The 27,044-nt window shown below is 36.1% G+C and overlaps 1 protein-coding gene across 1 annotated transcript in view; it reads right to left on the bottom strand.

Annotated features, from left to right (window-relative positions):
- LOC120629327 overlaps positions 1 to 26,339 on the bottom strand; it is a 52,049-nt gene extending 25,710 nt beyond the window's left edge. Inside the window, exons 1-2 of the mRNA XM_039898240.1 lie at positions 26,298 to 26,339; positions 21,492 to 21,665 (exon numbers count right to left, since the gene is read on the bottom strand). Coding sequence (XP_039754174.1) covers positions 21,492 to 21,665; positions 26,298 to 26,339 — 216 coding nt within the window. The remainder of the gene's footprint in view (positions 1 to 21,491; positions 21,666 to 26,297) is intronic.
- Positions 26,340 to 27,044: the final 705 nt, after the last annotated feature.

The following is a 27,044-nucleotide window of genomic DNA, read 5'->3' as shown; positions in this document are numbered from 1 at the left end:
GTGAGGTGTACAGCACTGTGTGGTTGTGGAGCAAGCCGATGTGTTGCAGGATCGACTGTCTTCGATTTGCTAAAATTCAAAAGCCGCTACACCATCTATAGAAGACTAACTTAAAGGTTAAGCCCTACCTACCAACACCAACATAATAATAAATACTGGTTAGTTATACAATACAGAATACTAAAAGAACATTGGGTGGAAGCCTAGCATTACTTTGCCTACCATGAGTTACCATTAAAATAATCATCATCATCATCATCATCAACCTATTTCCGTCCCACTAAAGAGCACTAGAGAGTCTCCTCTCGGAATTAAATCTTTCCTATGTTAAAGAAGAGCTGTGCTGTAGCTGTGGGATATTGTTAAAAAAACTGACCATAATTCTTTATGGAACTAAAATCTCGTGAAATTTGTAACGTTATTTTTTTATGTTATTTTCGCAATAACGTTACAAATTTAATGGCAGTACGAGGCAGCATAATACCATCTGTGCATTTAAGTAGCACATAATGCAATTCGCATGTTGTTCTTGTTTCTATTGAACCTTTGTACTGCGCCTTAGTCCGCAGTAACTTCGCCAACGTCATTGTTAAGACTTAAATATCATACATAATACTGATGTTTTCCATCGTATTTGTGCTATGGTAAGCAAAAAAAAGATATGAAGAAAATTATTTAATACTTTCGTTTATAAAAAGTATCCTATCCCGGTGCGGTGGCGGTATCAAGTCATTGCGGTCAATTGAAACAACAGAAGAAAATATTCGAATATTCTCTTGATTGTATCAACCACTTCCAATTTTTTAAATGAAGCAATTAATGTTTTATTTCTATATTGCTGGTGTAGTTAACTTTGAATAGATCGAATAAATGAAATTGGTTGTCGATGTTCGACGATAAAAAGCACAGAGCACTGTATCTATGTAGTAAATAATCACAATACTTGAATGCCATACAAAATATCATAGACCCTTCAAGGTCATTTACAAACGCGACGAAAACCAAACATAGTTCGAGTAAGTTATTGCTTTACCGACATCAACAATCAGGAAGCTGAATATCAACAAAGATTTGGCCGGCTTACTAGCTTATTGCCCTGTATTAAAAAGTAGCGGTCGCCCACGAAACGTTCTCCGACCTCCTCGCAGTTTAACTAGCATTTTTTGATGAAAGTTAGTCAAAGTAAACATATTAACCTACATTCTAGAGTGATTGCTACGTTATCTTATTGCTACGTTATCTATGAACTTTAGAAATGGTATCTACTATTCTAACTAATATTATATATGCTGAAGTGTGTTTATAATTTTGTTTGCCCTTACTTTACGTCCTAACTAAGCAACCGATCAACTTGATTTATATCATTGAGTTCGGTGGAAGGACAGAGAGAACCATAGACTATTTTTTATCCCAGGATAATCAACAGTTCACAAGAGATTTAAAAAAAACCCGTAGAAATGCGGACGAAGATAAGTCAATGAACAGCCGGTTTTTGGACTTTAGTAGCTCCTTCATCTAAGGGTTTAGGTATTAGGTAAAGTTCATAATGTCTTATTACGTTGACAATCTTTTCGTTACTTTTCAGTATAAAGTATGTTTTAAAAATATTAAAAATTATAAAAGCACACATTCTTATTAAGTAAATCTATTTTTATTTTATCTGTTTTATTTATGTTAAACCTTTTTTATTTTTTAATGCACATTTGCAATGAAATAGTAGAAAAAATAATGTTTAAATAATAAAACAAGTTACAAAAAAAGAGTATACCTTCTATTAGTTCATTTAAAATTTTATACAATTTTACAATAAACTACCAGTTTATATGTTGGAGATGTTTCTGAAAAATTCAAAGTTTGTATTAAACGTAAGCTTACAGAAAAGTCCTATTATAGTTTTAAAGACTACGCCAACGTTAAAAATCCTTGGGTGAAAATTATTGCTGTAAGCAGGTTGCTTCTTTAATCGTTTTAAATGAGAATGTGAGATGGTGATAACAAAAAAAAAACAACCGGCAAAGTTTGTTGTGGGCTTCTTCTTAGACCAGGGCGCGTTAGGAACCCTCGTAGCTTTAGTTTTAAGTTGACGAATTTAGTTATCGCCATCAACTCAAATCTATGTCATATTTTACATGTAATGTACGCATCAAAAGTGCCATCTATTTGAATAAATAAATATTTGACTTTGACTTTGACTTTGAGTTATTCTGTGGCATGAGCCGCGCGAATAATATAGTGGATAAGCAGCTTTAGAAGATACTTTGGTTGTCTGTATAGACATATTTTTATATTCCATACAAAATTTTGTATTTAACGAACGTTAGTAATTTGGGTCACGGGGTGCGGTCCTCAGGGTTAAAATCGAACACTCCAGTATTTCATGCAAATGAGTATATTATTTAAATTCAACAGAAATAGTATGCAATTATGTCCGTGAAAAATAGTTCTAATGAGAAACTTACGTGATTTTCGTGAAGAAGCGTGCTTACTGGTTTATTTAAATGTACCTAGTAATGACTAATGACTCTGCAGTTTGCGGACGTTTTTGATAGAGAATAGCTATTCCCGCGACTTATTTTATTAATAAATAAAAGTCAGCTCACGTATCACCTGGTATTACCACCAACCGTGAACCTCTACAGTAATAATAATAATATTTATTTATTTGCTAAATTGTGGGTACATAACAAGTACACATTTCAGAATAGAATAGAATAGAATATAATATAATTTTATTGTTTACTGTTTACACATAGAAAGGCAGTTGACAAGGCCTAGAAAAGTATTCAAAACAGTATATCTACCCACAGCCGGGCGTACAATTATAATATTAAATAAGTATAAAATTAAAAAAAAACAATCTAAGTATAACCACAATATAAAATCAGTGACAAAATATATATAGGTATAAGATTATTATTAATTAAACAAAATTGAAACAATAAAAAAAAAAAAGTAAAAATCATTAGAGGCAAATAAATGAAAACTAAACAGATCCAGAGAACAGTCTCCACGTCAACTGTCATCGAAAAATTCATTTAAAGAGTATAGGCTTTAGCAAGCAACCAATTTTTTAAAACTGTTTTAAATTTGAAGATAGGAAAAAATTTAATATTATCTGGCAGCTTGTTAAAAACTCGTATCGCCATGATGTATGTACTTTTGCGGTATTTATTACAGGCTATGGGTGGCACATGCAGTTTATCCTTCTGTCTTGTTGGTCGCGTACGTAATTCCGATTTTTTTTTAAATAGATGGCTGTTGTTTCTTACCAAGATACATAATTCCAGCAAGTATATACCTGTAAGAGTTAAAAACCTTTTCTCTATGAACACTGGACGTACCGATTCCTCTCTGCTTTTATTAAAGAGAATTCTTATACAGCGTTTTTGTAATATAAATGTACTTTGCACATTGACAGAGTTTCCCCAAAAGATAATTCCGTATAGCAAAATTGAATATATATTGCTTAAATAAAAAGCTGTCGCTACTTCAATGGAAGAGATGTCAACAAACATTGACAGTGCATAGCTAGAGCTGCATAGTTTTCTGTTAATCTTGTCGACATGATCCTTCCAGCACAAGTGGTTGTCCAAATTTACACCTAAAAACGAGGTGCTATTTGTTTCCCCAATTTTTGATACGTTCAATGTTAAGTTAAGCAGTAAGAGACGTTTTTTGTAATTTCTGACCTAAATAAACGTTGTTTTGGAGGGGTTGACATATAAGCCTATATTTCAAAGCCAATTTTCTATTGCTCCCAGCAAGTTATTGATTTCTTTTCATTAAACAGACCCTTCACAATAATTGACTGTCACAGACAGTGTGCAAATGTTTTTTTTTTAAATAATAAATAAAATATAATTTACAATTACAAATATTGTTGTACGGTTACAAAAGTTAACTAAGTAGCTATATTAATGTCACTAAGGTATTATTTTATACTATAATAGTTTTTTTGTTGGAGTTTCAAAAACTGCTCGCTTGAATTTTACTAGTGGTAGATTTTTGCGACAGTCCGGAAGTTTATTGTACAAAGTAAAAGCCATACAAAAAGAATTGTTTGAGAAGACCAACCTTTTTGCTGGTACCCAAATTTTATATTGAGGATATGGTCTGCCCCTCCTGATTGGATAAATTTCATTCAATGTAGGAAATAAATTAGGATTATTTTTCTAGGCTCATGAGGCTTAACACCATGCCGTTTGGTGACGGCGGATCAGAATACAAATTCACCCCTCCTATTCCCACGGGTATCGTACGAGACGACTAGGGAATAAAACTTAGAACGGGGCAGCAGCGTCCTCAGTGTTACTACCATCTACTGCGGTCTCCAATCCATCTGCCTAGCGTCGTGGTTAAATATTGGATAGAAGCAGGCGTTACTTTGCGGAAATTCATGATGTATTATTAAAATTAAGCTTAATTTGTTTGGACTTTATATTATTCATTGTAAAGTAAACTTCTCCGGAGGATGCGATTGGCTTATTTTTTTTTGACTTTTTTGACGATTATTCATTGTAAAATAAACATCTCCTGAATATGCTCCGGTGTCGGAGCGAAGCCTAAATAGAAGGTACAATGCCGAAGATCTGTTTGGTGTGTAGTATGAGGATTAAATTATAAATTACACCATACAGATTCTTCTGCTTTTCGCGGATTATAGCAAATTAAGCTGTATTCTCATGATATAAATGGTAATCACCATTTATATTATGAGAATAGGCAAGTCCTTCCGATTGTAGAGGCCTTTAGTCCAGCAGTGGATTGTTAAAGGCTGTTGAGGTTTAACACCTACGAGTTCCACCCTGGGTCCATCAACTAACCCGAGGAGGTTAGTTGATGGACCCAGGGTAAAACTCTGTTGTATGTGTTCCTTGCATCCTCTGCGAAGTGATGCTGTTTTACCACCAGGTGGGTAATCTGGCAATTATCATAATAAAAAAACAGATTTTAATGGAAAAACCGTACCGCATGATCGAAAGAATACCAACTACCTAGGTAGCGGTAATGAGATTTGTTTTGTCGCGCTATAAGGTGTAACTCTATTTGACATTTTATATATACTATGTGCATAGATTAAATTTAGCTTTTCAATCCTGCCGAAACGGTCGCGGCAAGCATCTTAAAGATAATACAGTCCTTTTTTCGGGATACGAGCTATTTCGGTGTGAAATTTCTTTGATTCACATTGTGTAGAAATTAATCTAATCAAAATATATTTTAATGAAATTAGAAAGTCAACGTTAAATGTAGTCTCTACAGTTATTATTTTATTTCAAGTTTATTAAAATTAAAAAAAAAAAGAGTGTGAAAAAAAAAAAAGTAAAAAACTAACAGACATTTTTGGTATTGAATATGGTTTATAATACTATTAAGGTTTATAAGGGTTAACTTGTGATGAAAATGAAAACCCAGCGTTTAGAGCTAATATCTACAAAAGTTCTGGGGCCCTGTTCAGTAATGTTTCCAACAAGTTGCCAACTCGTCGTCTTCATTTCATAATATGATAGCGACGGTTATCAACCTATTGCATATTTTGTATAAAGATAACCTGGTGACCGCCACCAAGTTAGTGAATCGAACTTTTCAAGATAAACTTCCACGAATAAACTACCTATAATGTTTATATGCTTATGTAGGAAATTAGTAATCACCAGAAGCTTTTTATAAACTCGATAAAGTTCTCCAATCGGCATCGGCTACGTCATCCGCTAAATGTCACAGTCACAGGCCTAACCTTCGTAGGCCTGTTGAAGTAGGTATAAAAAGAAATAGGTTACGTGTTTTCCATAAAAAACATCGAGCTATAATGGACTTTTTACTATGCCCACTAAATAGCACTAACAATCACTAACTAATCTAAAGCACTTCAGACAATGACTTAAAATATATTTAAGTAGTTTTTTTGTCTTCCATTACAAGTAAACCCTTGACTGTAATCTCACCTGGTAGTAAGTGATGATGCAGTCTAAGATAGCAGTGGGCTAACCTGTTAGGGAGTACGGTAGTCATAACCCTAATCGGTTTCCATGCGACATCGCACTGGACCACTAAATTGCTTAGCGTCACGTCTTTGTCGGTAGGGTGATAACTAGCCATGGCCAAAGCCTCCCACCAGACAAATATAATACACAAATCATAATTTTTAAGCAAATATACAATAAAACTAACCAAGACCGAAGTCTCCTTATTCTGAACAAGAAAGAAGGTTAAATTTTGGCTTTGCTTATATTCGTGTATATTGTGACAGCTGTATTCTGATCTGCCGTCACCACAGCACAATACAATATTATTGTTAGGAAACTTCTAGATTGACTGAGAAATTCTAGGTCTGGATGAATTTAAATCTAATTTCTGTTCTTCCTTAAGATGAACTGAGTTCTCGCATTTACGTTGCAATGTAGTGCACGAGCAACTGAACAAAGTATTGCAACGTTTGTTAGATGTTATTTACAGAAACTGAGAAAACTAAGTCGTACTGAGGAGAGTTCTCAGAAAACTTCAAGATTTACTTCTCTTACTGGAAACAGGCTATTTTAACGAGGTATAAAAATAAGGACTTACATTAAGATAGGAAAATAATATTATGACGTTCCATACCTACTTTTACATTCTTGTTCATGCATCAATCAACTTTTTGTATATAAAACAGTTTATCTAGTTCCAAAAGCAAGAAGAACTTTTACGCATTTTAACATGAGACCATCACTGTTTTGCACATATTTTGGAACGGTATCAGTTATCTGCGTGATAATTTATGCACGCAGATTGCTGTAAAGACCATCTGCGTGCATAAATTAAGTAGTTTGCGACTACCCTTAAAGCTTGTAGTTCCTCTTGGCTTATTGCCATCAATCATTTATGATCCAGTGAGCGGGGAGATAACGAAGTACCTATCTATCGCATGTATGCTCTCAACTTCTCAGCGGAGTCTAGCGTTAATGAGGTTTTGATACTTGTGACACATGTCGCTTATATGCTACTTTAGTCGCTTCAAACTTCTTGTAATATCTGCATATTCTTGGGTTAAGTAGGACTACTTGGTAGCACGAAGAATAGAACGCTATTTACCAGCTTTAACATTATCGTCAAACCATTGCTGATCTAGTACAGGGATCAGCTCTCGAAGGATCAGATGGGTTAAGGCCGTAGTCCTGATATGTAGGCTACACACAACTTTGGGCGTCAGTAGACTTCAAAGCCTTGAACACCGGCACAAGGTTGCTTGTTTGGCTGTATTCTACAAGATACATTTGGAAAGAGTGTGCTCACGATTGGTCAAACCATCTCCTTTCTACCATAGAACTGCGAGGTACCGAAAGAATCTGCATCGTTACGTTGTTGAAATACCATCAACACGTACGAAGCGTTATGCTTCTTCCTTTCTGATCCGCACCGCAAAGGCCCTCCTATCTTCCGTCTTCCCCAATACTTATAATCTGGGTACCTTCAAATCAAGAGTGAATAGGCATCTTCTAGGCAAGCGCGCTTCATCTTAGGCTGCATCATCACTTACTATCAGGTGTGATTGCAGTCAAGCTTGTCTATAGATTTAAAATGAAAAAGAGGACACTTTGGAACACTCTAAGGCATTTTTTTTTATCAAAAATACATATAGCTTTAAAAAGTTGGAGGTGAGTGACGAGCATCAAATTCGAGTCTCCTCGGATCAATCTAATATGTGTATATATCAATCAATAGTGCTATCCTTTTCGTACTATTTTTCTCTGAAGATAGGGTTAGGACTCAATTCAATCTACTATCTGAAATTTTTAGGTTACGTTCATTTATAAATAATTTTTATAATTAAAAAGCGTGTTCCGAGTTAAATTACTAGCGACGCGAAAGATTCCTATCACCTCTTGTCTTTGAGAGGTAAAAGTTGAACAGTGAACAGTGATATCGGAGGCCGGCGTTGTGTCAAGGCTCTACGCTATGCAGATATCGATGTGGTCGATCAATGACCGGCTGACTGATGACGTAGCGGTGTCGCTCTTTGACAAAGGACCGGCTGTGGTCCTTTGTCGCTCCTTTGTGTTCAAATTCCACTTCAGTTACGTTTATGAGCCGGTAGAATTAACCTTCCAATCAGTAGATTAATTGTCAACTTTGGCACATTTTTAATGAAGTTTCTAGGATGGAGACATTTTTCAGGGTGGATTATAAAAATAAATAATTCTAGGAATAGATTACAAACTGTTTTCTGATGGTTTGGTGGTTATTATATTCGACCTGAGGTTGCAAGGTCCTCGAGTGGTGGTCCTTTTTTGTGAATGCAGAGCTTTGGATCTCCCGTGATTGTTTCAAAATCCTGACAAAACCTATGTCCAGAAAGAGGCGCCGATCAGTTGAAATGATGGACCGGAGCTGCATTTCCGGGTCGCGCAAAAACTTTTAAGTATAGGGCTATTCTGTCATTGACTCTGAGTACCAGTCCGAAGCCACGTTGTCCATTTCCTGAACTCGGAGAGCATATAGAGGCATCCCGATTATTATCACTTACATGTCATTAAACCAGTCTTTCCTATGAGAGGCCGGTATCCAGTATTATCAAATGGAGCATTATCAAATCCGATGTCGATGATTATTTGCACAAACGACAAGTTGCTAAGCAGTTTAATGTTTTAATAAGCCTTATTAGAACGTCGATCGATATCTAGGTTTACATCGACTCCCTGACATAACATACGTGAATCAAATGGTGATTCACACACGGGAGACTTTACTATTAACCCCTAAAAGGTAGAATTTTAAAAAGTCTTTTCAAAAGGCCTCTAGAATATACTCAAGTAATATTATCCAAAATTTCGCAATCCACGTTCAGCCATTTGGTAGTTAAGTTGTCTGTTACTCGTCTTAATGCTGACCGTGAGTGACCTTAATTTATATGAAATTTATATAAAAAACAATAATTGGTACAACGTAACATATTTTTGATAAAGCCGTGATTACGTAGTGGTTAGAGCATCGGCCTCACTATTGCCATAGACCAAGTTGAATCCCCGGCACGCACCTCTATCTTTTCGGAGCTATGTGCGTTTTTAATTAATGCAAACAAAATAATTACAAAACTAAGGAGCTAAGTTCTAACATTACTTGTGTGCTCTAGGATTTAGCTTATATAAGTTCGTATTTAAATTCTCCATACCAGAGGTTTGAGGAGTTCTCCATCCGAGGCTGAGGTATTTGTGCCAGGCCTGCTATGAGACGTATGTTTGCAGCTTATTTCTACACAACTAGTTCTTCGTAACCATAAATCTTAAAGGTCAAAACGGAAAGCTTGGACCTTGGCTAGTTTGAATTGGCAGAGACAAAAATATATTTTAATAAAGGTTAATGTCAATGTGCTTAGTCGCTGATAAACTGTCGTTATTTTATCATTTTTCGACTAATGCCTTACTTAGTAACACGGAATTTGTTTTTGCTTATTTCTACGGTATCATCAATTCAATGGAGCGTGACTGGTGTAAATTTACAAAGCTCGAGGTGAAATATTATCAGCAATGGTTTCTTTTTCGGCTTATTTTTATTTTTTACCTAAGAGAAAAGTATAGATGGGTTCCTACATAAAAATCTATTCCCCTATCTGCCTGGATAATATCTCTAGACCAATACATTTTTTTTGTAAAATTTTAGTCTAGTGTTGACTTGTCGCTATCACTGCCTTTTCTTGTAAAGCTAAATCTTAAAGATACTCGTAATCTGACAGTCTCAAATTCACTTTTTTATCGCTATGTTTAGATGACTCAAAGACAAATTTTGGAAAAAAAAACATGAAAAAACAATAACAACAAACAATTTTTCTTTATATTTTCATGCTATAAATAATCGAATAGGCTCCGTTTTGGGTAAGTAAAAAAGTAGGGGAATACGAAACTTCGATCTCGTGTCTTTCTTTCGCACTCTATGTGGAAGATAGACTTAACGCGACGGCATAAGTTATTATAATATATAACAAAGTCTCCGCGACAATGATGACCTTTCGCTAAAGCTTTGTGAAAGAATTTATTTGCACTTAGGGTGTAGTTTCAAATTTTATTTATTTTTGGTGTGGATCCAAGCGAGATCCTCCAAAAAATAATATTCCAACCATAACACTCCATAACGTGAGAAATCGTGTGAATAAAAATGCTTGTCACTCAGTCACGTTAAAGCGATTGAACGGTATTTTTTGTTCTGAAAAATTGGTTTGGATCCTAGTATTAGATTATTAATTAATTTGCCACAAAGTCGGAATAGTTACGCAGTTTTTTGTAACACTCTGACAACAAGTTACAAATGAGAAAACGTGACAATACACAGCGTACCTACTTCAACGCTTTACTTTTGTCCATTTATTCATTCAGTTTGATAAAATATAAAAATATATTAGACATGAGAGTATTAAATAAAAAATGACCTATAAAATTACAAGTTATGTTTATGAAATAATAATTAAGATCGAAAAAAGTGAAGCCGTATCGACCTAGTTCAGACAATTATTTGCCCTCAATTAAAAGCCCGTGCTTGCAATGATCCATCCAATATCACTTAATTAAAGGAGTTATGAAGAATATTGTGCTCATATCCAACTTTAAACTATACTTCGACTGCAATAGAGTTCATTTTAGTTATAGAGAAGTGACTTGCAAGAAGCAACTAAGCGTGACATTCAATTATCTACCCTCAAACTCTTACTATACGATTGCAAATTATTTAGAAGGCATCCCAATTGACAAAAGACATTGTATAATTAAGGTATGATTTCAGTCATTCGATTTTGTTTCTTGCATTAGTAAAATCAAGGTTCGATTTGGTTTGGCGTTATGGTAAGCCAAGATTTCAGTATGTGGTGTTTTAATAAACATTTTCCAGGTTAATTTGATGCAACGGATTTTGCACCTTGTGCTTTTTGCTATTTGGTTTAATTTTGTTTGTAACGTTTTAGTAAGAGATGTTGTGTGCTGTATGGGAACATTTTGTGGCAAGGGCGCTAATGGTTTCCGCCCGATAGCTGAATGGGCGCTGTCAGCACTTTGAATATACTTTTGCTCGTCGATTGATTAGAGTATAGCTTTCGGTGAAATCGACATCGACATATTCCAATAGAAACACATGACACTGTGTACTTTACCAAACATTTTGTTACTTTATGTAACATTCTAATATCTATAAGTGATATCCATATTAGTAGTATCAATCCGAGGGGATAAAGGACTGATGGTTAATAAGAAACCATCGCCTATAAATGCCCCACGCGGTACCTTGCTGCGCATACAAGAAACACGTCTTGCAACGTGCCGCCCGCGCCCTGTGTCCATCGACCTTAGGCGTAGGTGCTAAGCTTGCTCTTCCTTAGTCATTCACTCTTGACAGAGTGGCCGTGGTACATTTTCTATAGCTACAGCAGCCCCCGCGATGCGCCTCCACTTGTTGCGGTCTTCAGCGTTCCGGGAACATTGGACTATGGAGGTTTGTGTTGCAGCTTTTATTATGTCTGTCCAACGCGTGGGTGATCGACCGCGTGATGGTTTGCCTTCCACTTTCCGCCGGACAACGAGGCGTTCCATGGAGTGTTTATTCCTAGTTATAATTCTAAAGAACTTTATATCTGCAGTCGATGATAACATCTCTTTGACTTTTAGTCTGAGTCTTTTAGTCTCATGTGCCTGTAATAAAACGCCCTTCCGACCAGAACACAGTATTACAACAATACAACTTGCTAGTACTTCCCCGGACGAGCTTTTCCACAATAAGCTTTACTGATAATTTGTCGATATTTGGCTGTGTGGCTGTGTTACTTATGTACCTTTGTAGAAATTCGATCTTCACAAAATTAAACTGCCTAGGGTAATAATTACCCATTACTCTAAGACTTCCTTAGTATAGAAAGTTTATAAAAAGTGATAGTTAATTCAATTAACCTTTGACCGTTTGCCTTCCACTTTCCCCTGGACAACGAGTCGTTCCATGAAGTGTTTATTCATAGTTATAATTCCAAAGAACTTGAGGATTTATATCTGCACAGTTGACGATAACCTCTCTTTGACTTTTAGTCTAAGCTAAGCTTCCAGTAATAACACGTCCTTCAGACCAGAACATAGTATTAAAACAATGCTACTTGGTAGTTCTTCCCCGGACGAGCTCTGCCACCATAGTGCGCTAGAGCTTTACGACTAATTTGACGATATTTGGCTGTACGTCTGTGTTACTTAATTACCTACGACTTAGCAGCAAATCTGATCTTCACAAAATTTTAAGATTGCAAGTATCTTAGAGACCGGCTGAAATAGGATATTTTGACTCCGCAAAATGTATCTACTGTATATGTAATGTAGGAAGCGGTGATAGCCCAGTGGGTAGGAATTCGACTTTACTTTCGGGAAGCCGAGTTCTAATCACAGATAACTTTTCTAAGTTATATGCGATTTAAGTAATTAAAATATCACTTGCTTCAACGGTCAAGGAAAGCATCAGGCAGTTAGGAAACCTGCATATCTGAGAGTTCTCTATAAAATTCTCAAAGACTAAGACCTAAACCCTTCTCATTCTGAAAAGAGACCCGATCCCTGTAGTGGGTCGGTAATGGGGCGATAGTAATGAAATGTGTATACACATTTGTATACACAGTTTTTTTTCTTAATAAATCTTTATTGCAAGACTGCTGGTCTTTTGTAATTTCACAGCCTGTTTAGTGAAAACGCCTTCGTAAGTATTTTCAAGACAAAAGTGTTCACGTCGACGCTTATTGGCTAAGTAGTGTTATACAGTGTCAAAATTCATTTATTTCAAGTAGGCCTAATATAAGCACTTTCGAAACGTCAAGTCTGTCCATTTGTAGTGACTCTACCACCGGTTCGGAAGGCAGATTGTACCGAGAAGAAGCCGGCAAGAAACTTAGCTGTGCACTAATTCTATCTAGGTATTCAAGCTTAAGTATCCCAGTAAAGGGATTTATTAGTATAATTGTATTTAAATAAAACATTTATGATTGAAGCCATGAATGCTATATTTATTGAACATAAACCAATTAAACTGCCTAGGGTAATAATTGCCCTTTACTCTAAGACTTCCTTAGTATAGAATATTTATGAAATGTGATAGTTAATTAAATTAAACCTACCAATCCGCGTGGTCGCTAACTATGGGCCTCATAAGAAGGATCAGGGTCACTCAGCAGGCGACGGAAACAGCTATGCTAGGAGTATCTCTACGTGATCAAATCGGAAATGAGGAGATCCGTAGAAGAACTAGAGTTACCGCCATAGTTCGCGAAGCTGACGTGGCAAGAGGCGGGACACTTAGCTCGGAGAACCGATGGACGTTGTGGTCCCAAGGTGTTGGAATGCCAACCCCGCACAGGTAAACGCAGCGTTGGTCGACCCCCAACCAGATGGATCGACGACATCAAAAGAGTCGCGGGGAGCCGCTGGAAACAAACGGCTGAGAATCGTGGAGTTAGGTTAGGTCTACAAAGACCCTGTGAAAGACCTACGTCCAGCAGTGGCCATAAATCGTTTGTAGTGATAATGATTATGAATCCGTTCTGGGCCAGCGAGGTGGACGCATTAAGCCTTAACCCCTTCTCAAATCCCATTGTGGTAGGAGACCCGAAGAAATCGATTTATATTGGTTTCCAAGCCAGTTGAAGTAAGAGCTTGATTGCGATCTTACGTGATAGTAATTGTAACAATGCAGTGTAGGAAATTTGCGTTACCTATCAGTGCCTCAGAGAGCGAGCGAGGCGAGAGAGCGGTAAGGTTGTACATAACTAACATGTGATAATACAAACATAAACTTTTGTCAGTCTCTCACCAATTGGTCCCTTGTGTATTTTACCTGTAAAACTGAGGAAGGCTGACCACTGAAATAAAGGCTGTCTATACTATTTCATTATTCATTGAACACTTGGATTGTATTTCATTATATAAATGGATTTGTTATTTAATATTGAATATTGAATAAAATCGGCTTTGTTGATTGTAACTCATATAAACAAACAGCAATGGCATAGGGAAATGGCATATTTTTCCAGTTATTTTGCTTTCAAAATCATAGTTCTGAACTGGTCACGATAAAACTTCTATGGGTCCAATCTAAAAGTTTTACTAATATAAAATATTTTTCAAATCGGTTGGGGTAAAATAAAAGTTAAAAAAATACGATTAAATTGAGAACTTCCTTTTTTTTATTCTATTAAGTTCTTATTATTCAGCCAAAATGATCAATTGTGTTATATTTTTGTAAAATAAAAACGTATATTGAAGCCAATACGCATCAGAGCAGGATATATAAAAGAAGATGTGTATTATTACACGCAGTGTGTCTAAGGTTTACTTGAGCTTTTATATTACACACAGTGAGATATTATAGCATTATGACGATGATGATACTGATAGCTGCGATAAATATTCTTACAAAAAAAATTCAAACATACAAATGAACCTAGAAATAGAGGTTGTTGGAACTACCCCTGATGTAAACATTTGAATGATGCAGTACACAAATATGCACGTAAATGCAAATTAGGTTGAGCTCAACTTAATGGGCTGCCACGAAATGAAATTGGACCGGATTTTTTTTCTTTGAAAAATGAGAACTCGACTGAATTCCTCACAGTTACGATCGGGCTGGTCTTACAAAGTCTTCATAGACAGGTAATTTTACGATTTGTTACGGTACTTTACGTTTTCGTTGACTAACGCACGATGTTCTAGCAAGTTTGTCTATTTGAAATTGTAAGAACATTGATTGCATCGTCGGAGGGTCATACGGGAACTATAACAATTCACGATCAATCCTTAACTCCTATCCTTGAACTGAACAAGGATGAAAATTATTCCTGCTTAAAAAGCCCAATGGTCATTCTCAATTCATTTTCAATAGACTTAAGAGGAGGCTCTCAATTCGACTGTGTCTTCGACGCGATTACTTCGTCAATTATACACCGGTTTTTATGATTCTTTTTTCGTTTAGTATATAATTTTTTCTTTAAATGTAACTTGAGCATTTTCTTTCGAAACGTACCATTTAGTCACGTCAAACTGATGATGCCGATGGCTACAGAAACTATAGAATAATAAGTATTTCACTAGTTGCGCTTCGATTATGCAGGTAAGCAATGTAAGCTCTTCATAATAAAGGAACTGATGGTGAAGTGCCGGAAGAACTCCATAACTTTGTAACACAACTAAAAAGCAAGAAAAAAATTATCGGTGCCAAGTTAAATGTAGAAAATTAGTGGACTGGATTAGTGTGATAAAAAAGCCTAGAAAAGTTCCTAATGAGTTGGTGATAGAGGCAAGCTATCATTTAAAAAAAAAAAAGGTTAATTAGTAGTTATCTCACTATCGGAAAACCAAGTTTCATCATTAAAATTTGAGATTTTTGTTTGTACAATTGAATCAATTAAATCACCGAAATGAGCCCGCAAACTTGTGTCAAATCTTTTATTGAAAAACAAAATTGTTGACTATAGCTAACTTCAGGGTGTCGGTTTTTCGTGGCGGTGTGCGCTCGCATCGTAAAAATTTACTCTCATCATTTTTCCCTAACGCGCCAAAAGTAAGTATTACTTCAAAAAAACCCCTTCGCATTTTACTCATTGTAATTAGAATGACTCCGCCTGATTCGGTAAGGTAAATAGAAAAATTTGTTTTTCACAATGGTATATGTGGCATATTAAATCAATGGGTATACCTAATTTTAGACCTGTCAGTTAAGTTTAGCTCAGAAGTGTACAACAGAATCAGCACTATTGTGTCTATAGTTTTCAAGCTATTGCCGTCACATAAATACTTAATGCGCACCCTTAAGCTGGACTGAAAATTCACGAAACGTATTTACCGTTCTAGACTACAACACGATGGAATATGCAACAAGCTTACACGTGCAACTTGTTGTTGTAAACCACTCACATTCACTCACAATAGCGTTAATGTGGTGTGATTTCGTGGAAATTACGGAATATTTTAATCCAAATCAGTCTGCTTGTGAAATAAATACGGATAAATTTGAAGAAATAAAATAATGACGGTACACAGTCATTACATATTTGAAAATGTAATTTATGTATTATGTGTAGTAACAATATAAATACTGGAAGCAATAATAAACTCGTTGTGCAGTTTACTAGGCTGCATAAAGTTACCTAATTTATTCAAGGGCAATTGTTTATTATTTTTAATAAATTACCGAAAGAAATCTATGCAATAAGTTCAAAGTTTTTATAAAACGTAAGCTTACACAAAAATCCTAGTATAATGTTAAGGAATACTTAAACGACAAAAAACTTTGGTGTTAATTGCTGTTACTTCAAAGCTTAATATTTATTTACTGTGAGATGGCAATAATCAAGAAAAATGTAACCGACTAAGTTTTTTGTGGGCTCTTCTTAGACCAGGGCGCCCTCTTTGGAACCCTCGTAGCTTTAGGTTTAAGTTGTAATAAAAAAAAAGTACCTTAAGCAATTTGGATATGTAACTTAAACTTAACTGGTGTTATGTTTAAGTTACAACCCGTGTTCAAGTTTGAAGAATACATGCTGATCTCCCCTTGTGGGATAAGGGCAAGAAGAAGAAGAAGAAGAGGAGTCTGAAATTGACCAACTTTAATTATTACAAAGTAAAAAAACAGAGTCACTTATCGCGTCTGGCTTTTATCTGCTCCGCCTCACCCATGCAACCGATTTGATGCGATTCTCAACATTGTTTGGAAAAAATTTACCGACAGTTTATATCCTAACTATTAATATTATAAATGCGAAAGTGTGATTGTTTGTTTAATAGCCCTAGCTTCACGATTTAACTAAGTAATCAATAAACTCGATTTTTGGTATAGAGTTATTTGAAAGGACGGAGAGTAACACAGGCTACTTTTGGTCCTGGAAAATCTTGGAACAAATTCCCGAGGGTAGTTCAGAGGAACATTAGTATTTTTCACGTCCTAACAAAGTTTTGTATGTCATCATCATCAAATCAACTCATTACCGGCCCAATTTAGGGGACGGATCTCCTCCCACAATCAGGGTTCAGGCCCTAGTCCACCACGCTGGCCCAAGTGGATTGGTGGAAATTAAATAATATTAAATTAAAAAAAAATTACTTATATGTAATTAAGTTTTATTATGAAAAGAATAATATTAACAACCGACTCATCGAAAAACAATTTTACAATGGTAGTATTTTCACTCTTTTTTTCTAATTATAATCCCCGTAGCAGGGCCGGGTAGCTAGTAAAACATAATATTTTAAAATAGTTATATAGTCTTGATAGTAGTTATATAGATATTGTTATACGGAAGGGGAAATGAAAACAATGGGGTTTTGAATGCAGCGGACAGCAACAGTGGATGATGAATTGCTTCAGCGAGAATGCTTGCCGAACATTGGAACTAGGCTGAAGTTGAGTTTTTCATGCCCTTTTTTTAATAAAAACACAATAGTCAACAAGAGATTAAAAATAATATACGACCTCGCAGATAGTTTGAATACAGATGACAATGTATTATGTAGCTGGTATGAAATATACATTTTTTAGTGTTCCAAATTATTAAGAGGGTTATTTGAGTGTGTAACCAACGACTTTTAGGCCTAACTCAGTAAAGTAGCATGCGCGCCATGAGATAATTATCTCTACCGGTTGCTCGTATATTTTATCGCGATAGATGATAGTTGCAATGGGCAGGGCACATCGGAGAACCGATGGACGTTGGGGTCTTAAGGTGCTGGAATGGCGACCCCGCACCGGTAAGCGCAGCGTAGGTCGGCCCCCAACGAGGTGGACTGATGACATCAGGCGAGTCGCTGGGAGCCGCTGGAGGAAAGTGGCCCAGGATCGTGTATTGTGGAACTCCCTACAAAAAACCTATGTCCAGCAGTGGACGTCGATTGGTTGACATGATGATGATGAGATGATTTAAAGGGTAGACATAATTACTCTCCCGTGGAGCGCATACAAGCCCTACTGGAATCGTATTCAGAATCTCGTGATCCCTTGTCCGACATCCTAATCACTTGACTAATATGATAGTTATCAAAATGTCATGTTACCATCACGATGTCGCTTTTGTCGTGGAGGCCCTAGGACAATGGAGTTTAAATGCCAAAAGACTTAGAAGATTTTAATATAATTGCCTGTGCTAATTGCTTCTTTGGATGACAGTCGAGTCGGCTCATTGTTCGCAAAAAGAATCAGCCTGGCTTGAAAATGCAGCGAGCATTTGACAATAATAATAACAATATGAGCGGTGATTGCCTGGTTCTTAATTCAGCCTCCGTTTTGGGGGGACAGAGTTCGATTCCCGGCACGCATTTCTGTTTGTCGGAGATATTATGTGCGTTTTTCATTTAAACTATTAAATAGCAGTTGCTTTACTAGTAAAAGAAAACATTGTAAGGAAACCTGCAGGTCTAAGAGTTTTCCATAATGTTTTCTAAGACATTTGAAGTCTACTAATATTGTCCAACAAGGTGGACTACGGCCTAACTCATTCTGAGACAACATTCTGAGAGGATACTCGGCCAGCGATGGGTAAGAGATGATGATAATATGTAATAAATAACAATATAATGTGACAGTGATAATTTATGATGCGAGCTATGGAAAGAGTTAGAGCCAGGAGAATCTTTACGTGATCAGAAATTAGGAGATCCGTAGAAGAATCAGAGTTACCGACACAGCCCAACGAGTCGCGAAGCTGAAGTGGCAATAGGCGGGGCACATAGCTCGGAGAACTGATGGACATTGGGATCCCCAAGGTGTTGGTATGGCAACCCCGCACCGGTAAACGCAGCGTTGGTCAATCCCCAACCAGGTGGATAGACGACATCAAACGAGTCCAGGGGTGCCGCTGGAAACACGCGGCCCAGAATCGTGGAGTTTAGAACGCCCTACAAAAGACCTATGTCCAGCAATCGACGTCAATCGTTTAAAGTGACGATGGTGATGATGAACAATATTATATGTATAGGGCTAGATGCCATGACACTGTTTAGTAATTATTTTAGTAAGGCAAAAGTTTTAATGTAGCAGTTTTATAATTCTATTGCGACGTATGTAGCACAGCATGTTTCGTAAGCTCTGTCCAAAAAAGCTAAGTAAGTGAGTGATCGGTGCTACTTTTTTCAGTACCACGTCCTTGCAATGTTATTACCTGCTTGTCAATAATTAATTATAATCTGCAAGATGTATAAGTGAATCAAAGTGTTTCTACATAAAACTTTAAAACTCCTTATGAACATACTTATCTTGTTTTACATCCTTTTACGAAAGTCTTTTTTTGGACAGAGCTAAGAAGACTTACAAATTGGTATGCTTTTGTCAAATTACAGATTAAAATCAGTAATCAATTTATATGCTGAATGTTGCTTAGGTTATGTGACGAAGGTGTGTTTGGGATTATTTCCGAAGTTCTATTTTCATGTCCTCAACAACTTTCTGGTGTTCTCCCATCCTGAATCCTTATAATGTTGTATGACTGCTAGTGTATTTACGTGTAGTCCTTTTCAGGTGTAGGCATTTTTTTTTGTAAATATACTTAGTGTTTAAGTTTTTAGTAAATATACAACACTTACATATAAAGAAAAAAAAGAAATTAAACTTTGGCATTGATTCCCAGTTTTCACCAAACAGTTTTTAAAATGTGTTTCATCTTTATCTCATAGTATCCATTAGCCATAAAATCCAAAATTGAATTGTAAGTTTACTATGAATCAAGCTTTTCTCTGCTGTAAATTTATTAACTTGCCATTCAGATTTTTGTTCCTGATTTATCCCCTTCAGAACCAGTAAAGATCACTGACCTTACCATTATTACTCGTGTTATTAAAAGTGAAATTAAATCTCTTTTTATTTTCTATTTTTTTATTCTCTTAATTAAATAATTGAAAAATTTATGACGGCTAAAAACTGTCATAAATTAATTAACTAAAATCTCATTATTTTCTTATACCTTTTCCAAGATGTCTTCAAACCACAATTATCATAACGATATAGTGTAGGAATAGAATCAGTAAAATATCTATGTATAATAAAAAATCAACTTCAGTTTTGTTGTACATGGCAGTAGATGTTTTAACACAACATTGATTTTATATAAAATAGTGTTTTATATACTTAGTTTTAAAGGAAATGGTAAATTTTAAGCTATGACGAGGTTTGAAATAAAACAATAATTAACAAAAACAACAGACTGAGCCACAGAAAAGCTTGGCCGGGCTTAGATAGTATTAATATGAAACAGAAACAGATACATACTATAAATCTATAACCAAGCACTTCGGCATAAACGAGCAATACACGGCTTTCGCAACATGCAGAGATAATTTAAAAGTAATCTAGTACATACCCAGGACGCCGGAGGATATCTCGGGAACGGCGCGATCGGTTTGGTCGCCACATTGCTTGGCAATTCGTTCTTGATTCCTCGCTTCAAACGTTGTTTTTTTCTTTCCCGCGATTTGGCTCTTAGCATGAGAGCTGCCTGCATACTTGCCAGCTTTAAGGCCGTGGGGAAACGCGGGCGAAAAAGTAGACTTAGCACCTAGGCTAAGGTTTCACACAAAACTCACTATACACAGGTTACTTATTCACGCACGAGCCCACGGTTTAGTTAGTTTAAGTAAAATTATTTTTAATGAATTATTCGAGCAAATTTAGAATTCTATTCTAGCGTGACTATTCTAGTTTAAGTACAAATATCCGAGAGATAAGTTCACGTTTACGCGTCAAACATCAATATCACTTTTACTTTAGTCTCATCACAGTTATAAGATTTTAATTTTATCTCACTAGAGATGATTTAGAATTGAATGAAGATAGGCACTAGAAAAGGCGCGTAACTATATTTAATTCTTTAAACTCTAATTGAACTTTTTAATCTTACGATATGTTTAAGTGTGAGAAAACGATATTGGAAGCAAGCGCAATTTGGCGTTATATCATTGATTTTGTTAAAGTTTTTTTTTTTATTATTGTTTCAGTTGTGTGCACTCAAGTCTCGTTCCGCACGTCGAGTCGCAGTCTCTGATTCTTCAACACCTGCCCCCGGACATTCTCCGCTAGATGTCTCTGTTTCATGGCCGGCCTACTTTTGTCACTTCGCGTACCAACACTGGCCCGTAACACATATTACTGGCGTCCTTTCCAACGGCACGCTAGAACCATTACACTTACAGCAACGATAGGATTACGCGTAATCATGTTAAAGGTGACCCCAGTCATTGCATTGTCTCACTTGCTCATGCTAGCTTACCATACAAATTAAAATAAACATTTACATCGAATACTATATTTACGAATATTACAGGAAGCTCAATACTTACACTATATTTCTGTAACAGCACATAAACGGTTTACGAAGCGACATACGCACTCGAGCGGCTTACGCAAATCTACAACAAACGATCGTAATTTAAAAAGCCGCCGGTTGGTAGCGTGTGTGGCTTTACATCGATACAGTTTCATGCTAAGACTAGAACATCGACACGTAGACACAACAAGTCAGGCAGTACCTCGACGACATCGCATGGCGAGTGCGGCTCGAGGGATGAGAGGTTGCGGGGCGGTGGCGCGAGTCTTGACTCCCAGTGTTGGCAGGAGTAGGCTCGGACGCCGGTGGGCGCGGGGTGGACGGGGCTGTGCTGGCTCGAGCTAGGCGGCACGGGCTGGCGGCCGTGTTGGCGCGCCTGCAACACATAACCAGTGAGCATCCTTTCCAACGCTGCATGACGGCTATCTACGAGTATCAACATTACTGAAAAACACTAGCGCAAAAATGTACTACATAGTGAGCGATGAGATGCAAAAGTGGTCGTGCCATCGATTTAACTAACGTAAATATTGCTCAAAACTTTTATATCGGGTAATCTAATATTAAAAATAATAACAGTCAGGAATTTATCCTAGGAAATTATAAAAATTATAATATTGTAACATGTATTGGAACTCAGCAAAAACTTGACACGCGTTATGGTTTGAAAAACAATTTTGAGATACCAAGGCACAAAGTGTAGAAGGAATGGACAACCATGCACCCAAAAGTGGTGCGCTACGACGTAAAGACGGTAGAGATAACTTCAAGCCGGTTTCAAGGACTTAGCGGCATAAAACCGTAGAGAGTAGAAAACCCCACAAGAGACCGTCCTGATACAGCATCCTGATTGATAGTTAATTTCGATTTGAAGATAAGATTATGAAAACTGGAACTGGAAACACATTAGAGATATTTGTAAATTGTGACAAATAAAAAAGGTTTAAATTATTAATTTTCCTCGACGTAAAGTGGAACACAAATAATCTCGATAAGAATTGTCTAGAAAATATTGTCCACAAAGTTTATAATTGTGAATTATTTGTCAATATATTTTTATGTATATATGTTTGTTTCTAAATAACATATCAACGCAAAATTAATGAGATTAAGAACATATAAGAAAATATGTGCTGGACATTAAACGTTGGATTTAATGAAATTAAAAACACAAAAACCAAACGTGTCCAGGGTTAAAACTGGACACAAAAATTCTTCGCGGACAACTTATAAGTTTTATAAATGAAGAATCCGGAATGATAGTTATAATAAAATATATTACTTTGAAGAAATTAAAATGAATCTTCATTGTACAAAATTCACATCAGAAATAGATCACAGATCACTTTAGCATTTTGATACCGCTCTCCATAATTTGCTTTCAGGAAATACACTCGTTGTAAATCTACTGCATCCAATAGTTATCAACCGTGCGAACTACGTTCATTAGTAATATTGAACGTTGAACGTAATTGTGCAATGACTGATGAAGTTTCTCATCCAGTATCTAATGACAATGATTACTACACCAGCAAAATTCTCAAACAGTGTAAAACAAGCCAATACAAGTTGGGATTGTGATATATGGCACTCAGTTATCTATCTACTTTGGATAGGGTATGTATTAAAAATGTTAGAAATTGTAACCAAAATTTACCTCGAATCCATTATATCACAATGTACACTCTTATAATCTTGAGAAGATTTATATATTTTAACATAAAGCAACATAATGTAAACAAACGTAAAAGTCCAAACTTATTATCAAAGACCGCGAACGTTTACTTGCTGGCATCGAACTAAGTCATCATTATCATATTATTTGGACTTATTGGTATTTGGCGCCTTTTTTTCCCTCCTATGTCCTATTATAAGATTTAAAAAAAACTCTCAACTCTTAAATGGGTAAAAAGGGAAACTAGATATAAAAATCAGAGGGTTTTAATTAAGTATATTTCTATAGATACTTATAAATAACAGTTACATCACAAAACTCTTCACCTGAACCCATTTCGTGATATTTACATTTTAAACTTTACCTGTATCTAGTTTGTTTTATATATAAAAGTAGTAGCACTGCAATCACACCATAAAAACCAACACTTATGGTAGGAACACATATACCCCGATCCCTTGTGTATTTTTCGTACAATGAAAACGGTTTCGAAATAATCCTTAAATTTATTTGAGTTAAACTCTCATTCCAATTTTGTCTGATAAAATGAATTTTGGTAAGCTATATCAGAGACTTAAAATATATGATCACCAGCACCTTCTGTCAATTATGTGCGAGATTGAACACGAGAGGTCATTCAACCCAGTCAACGCACTCACGCTTGAAAACCACTTATAAACTGGTTAATATTTAAATTACCTGATATCGTTCCAAAAACAATAAACTTTTCAACTTTTTATGAACAAATCCAGTATTATTTTAACTGTACAAAAATCTTTCATCTAACAAGACTTAATTTATATGCTCAAAATAAAATGATCAGGGGCACATAATATGGTGTGGAGGGTCGTAAATGTGTTTCTACCTAGAGAGATTCATCTTTCACCAGGTTGGTACTTAGGTATATATTTGGTCCGCGTGGTTGGTTCATAATACGGACGTAGCATTTAAAATGATCATAGAGTTTCACATTATTACTGAATGTAGTGTCATTGTATGTTCCTTTCTATCTTGGGTTTTATAAATAAAAGTATAACGTTGGAATAGTAACGCAATATTTTGCCACACTTAAACTGACAGCTCCTTTAAAATATCACAGCGTGAAAAAACAATGCATTTCGACGTTATACCACGTTTATTTATAAGACCTAGCAGAGTAGTTTATTTAATTCTATAAAAAGTTAGCGCATGTCTGCTATCTCAGCTGATGCTTAAATTACGCAGTCGAAGATAGAGTGCGCTAACCTGGTTCATATGCATATGCATAGGTTTAGCTTACAGAAAATTGTACAGTACCCGTTAAACTTTATGACCGCTCTGAACTATGCAATCAGCGCTGCGTGGTATTATATTTTTAAAAGGCATTTGTCCTGCTACTATAAAGTGTTTGAGAAAACTCAACTCACAATAGGTATTTTCACTATAATATTTATCAATACAGGCAGTAAAATCATCGAGCATCAAAACACCGTAACCCTCAAATTCTTGACACCGCTTGCTACAGCCAAATATTAGCAGTGCTCAATTTGCAACTCCAAAACGAGTGGCATAAGGATCACTTTTGATTAAATATTATAGATTCTCGATACTCAAAAACAAGTTTACGTTTGCGAGTGTCTTTAGGCAAATCTCAACAAAGGCTTAACTCACATCGAGATGAGTTGAGAGAAAAAAGTGCCCAACAGTTATTATTTTGGCAACATTATTTTTTAACTTTACATTAATTACGACAATAATTTAACAATCTTTTTCATATTTTTTTCCTGTAAAATGTATTTTAAATAAGAGTATGGATTTATGTTTTTAGTTTGATTAAGAGACACATTGCACTCAACTGGTTACATAATAAGACAAGGAAGTAAAAATGAAATTATCTCTTGAGAAAACATGATTGGATTGGCCGCACGTGTAGTAAGAGTAGTCTAGGGACCACTCATTCTTCGAGTAGGCTCTGAGCTAGACTCTACGGGCCACTTCCATCTTGGTGTGAATTGAGCATACGAAATACCTTACAGCATAATTGGGACAAAACATACGAGAATGGTAGCCGGAAAAGCCCCGCAGCTCATACTTCTATTGTATGAATTTATCCAAATATTTATATTTCAAATGCAAATTAAAATTTAAAAACCGGTGAGATTTAAAACTGCATCCCTTCGGCTACCATTGTCTGAGTGCTTTGCTTAACAAGCAACGGCCCCCCTATCGCCGATGCTGATATTTAAGTTCAGTCTATCAGTCTATAAAGCGACTGCTGATGACAAAAAATTGTAAGGTGTTTTTACCTACACTTTTTGAAGTTACATTGAATATACTCAACTGTAACATGCACCCGTGCTTTAAGTCTGCTATAACAATCGTGTCTCAGTAGTAGATCAATGACAAAAATTGGTAATTAAAAAAAATTAAATGAATACCAAAATAATTAAAAAATTATATGAATTATTTATTAAAAATGAAACCTTTATACTAATTACTAAACCATATTCAATAAATCTGACAATATAATATTTTAATGTTTTTAAACGTTTATTTTAAAAAAAAAAAAAAACTATGTTGCCAATTCTGTTCTACGCAAATCCTAAAACTTAACTAAATTGACATGACTATAAGTGCTTCTTGTTCTACAGATAAAACAATTAAAGTGATAGCCATACATTTATTTAATATCGAGACACGACCAGATTCGATTTCAACATTTCATTCATTATACGTCGCAATTCGAATTTCTGAATTGTGTACAGCGAACAACCGTTTCAACGGAAATTTGAATAGGAATAAAATTTTTTCTCTGAGAAGAACTACATATTTAAGTTATTTCAACCTCTTTTAGCAGCACTCGGCCCCTTAGTGATTTAACTCGCATTAATTCGGAGTTAGACATTTAAACACCCCGCCGCTTGAGCTCCAAAAGATAATTAAAATGCTAGTGGAGAGAAGGTAATATGTGAATTAATTAAAATATAGCTTTTGTTATTATTTGAGTTATTTATTATTATTGTTATTAATACTTATTTATAATTAATGCCTTAAAACAACTACGCTTACTTTGGGGCTAGATGGCGATGTGTGTATTGTCGTAATATATTTATTTATTTATGCATTATTTGTAATTCTTCGAATTTTTTTTAACTCTGGGAAGACGAATTGTAAGGTCTCCCTGGGGTATGTTTTTCCTAAGTAAATAAATAAATTAATTAAGTTTAGGTATTGGTGAACAGCAGAATTGGCACTAGTATTTCAATAGCAGACTTGGGAATTAGAGTTGTTTCAATTTGCAGCGTACTTCAGAGCGGCGATAAAGGTTGTCGTTCATTATAGCAAGGTGGTCACCTTTCGGCCCGCGAGCGAAGCTCCGCCCGCCGCCGCGTACATACACCGCGGGCGCGCTCGCTCACCCGGCGCGCATCCTCTGGCCTAGAGCGGGGAGCCTCGCCGCCGCCACCCCGCTCCGCCGCATGCGTGCTGTTACCCACCTACACCTATAACATCAATGAGTTTTCAACAGACAAACAATAAAATAGTAATGATGTAGTGTACTTAGTAGGGCATTTTTGGCTGCACTCATCCGGGGAAGTAGTACCACAAAAATAAATGACTGGGATTTATAAATTTGTGTGGTGTGTGTGTGTCGTATTGTGTGTGTGTGTGTGTCGTAGCGTGTGTGTATCGTAGTGTGTGTGTGCGTCGTAGTGTGTGTGTGTCGTAGTGTGTGTGTGTCGTAGTGTGTGTGTGTCGTAGTGTGTGTGTGTCGTAGTGTGTGTGTCGTAGTGTATGTGTGTGTCGTAGTGTGTGTGTGTGTCGTAGTGTGTGTGTGTGTGTCGTAATGTGTGTGTGTCGTAGTGTGTGCGTGAGTGTGTGTGTGCGTGTCGTAATGTGTGTGTGTGTATCGTAGTGTGTGCGTGTGTTTGTGTATGTATGTGTGTGTGGCTACCACTATTGAAAGTCGGGGTTTTTTTTTTAATTTTTACCCAATGTCTAGAACTTTCCGGAGTTATGTGCCTTTTTTATTTAAGCAATTAAAAAAATTGAAGCAAGCAAAACACCGCGAAAAAATTACCACGCTTGAGAGAGTTCCCA

The sequence above is a fragment of the Pararge aegeria genome, chromosome 14 (assembly GCF_905163445.1).
Source record: "Pararge aegeria chromosome 14, ilParAegt1.1, whole genome shotgun sequence".
NCBI classification, from domain to species: Eukaryota; Metazoa; Arthropoda; class Insecta; order Lepidoptera; family Nymphalidae; genus Pararge; species Pararge aegeria.
This window is presented reverse-complemented; position numbering and strand designations above follow the sequence as displayed.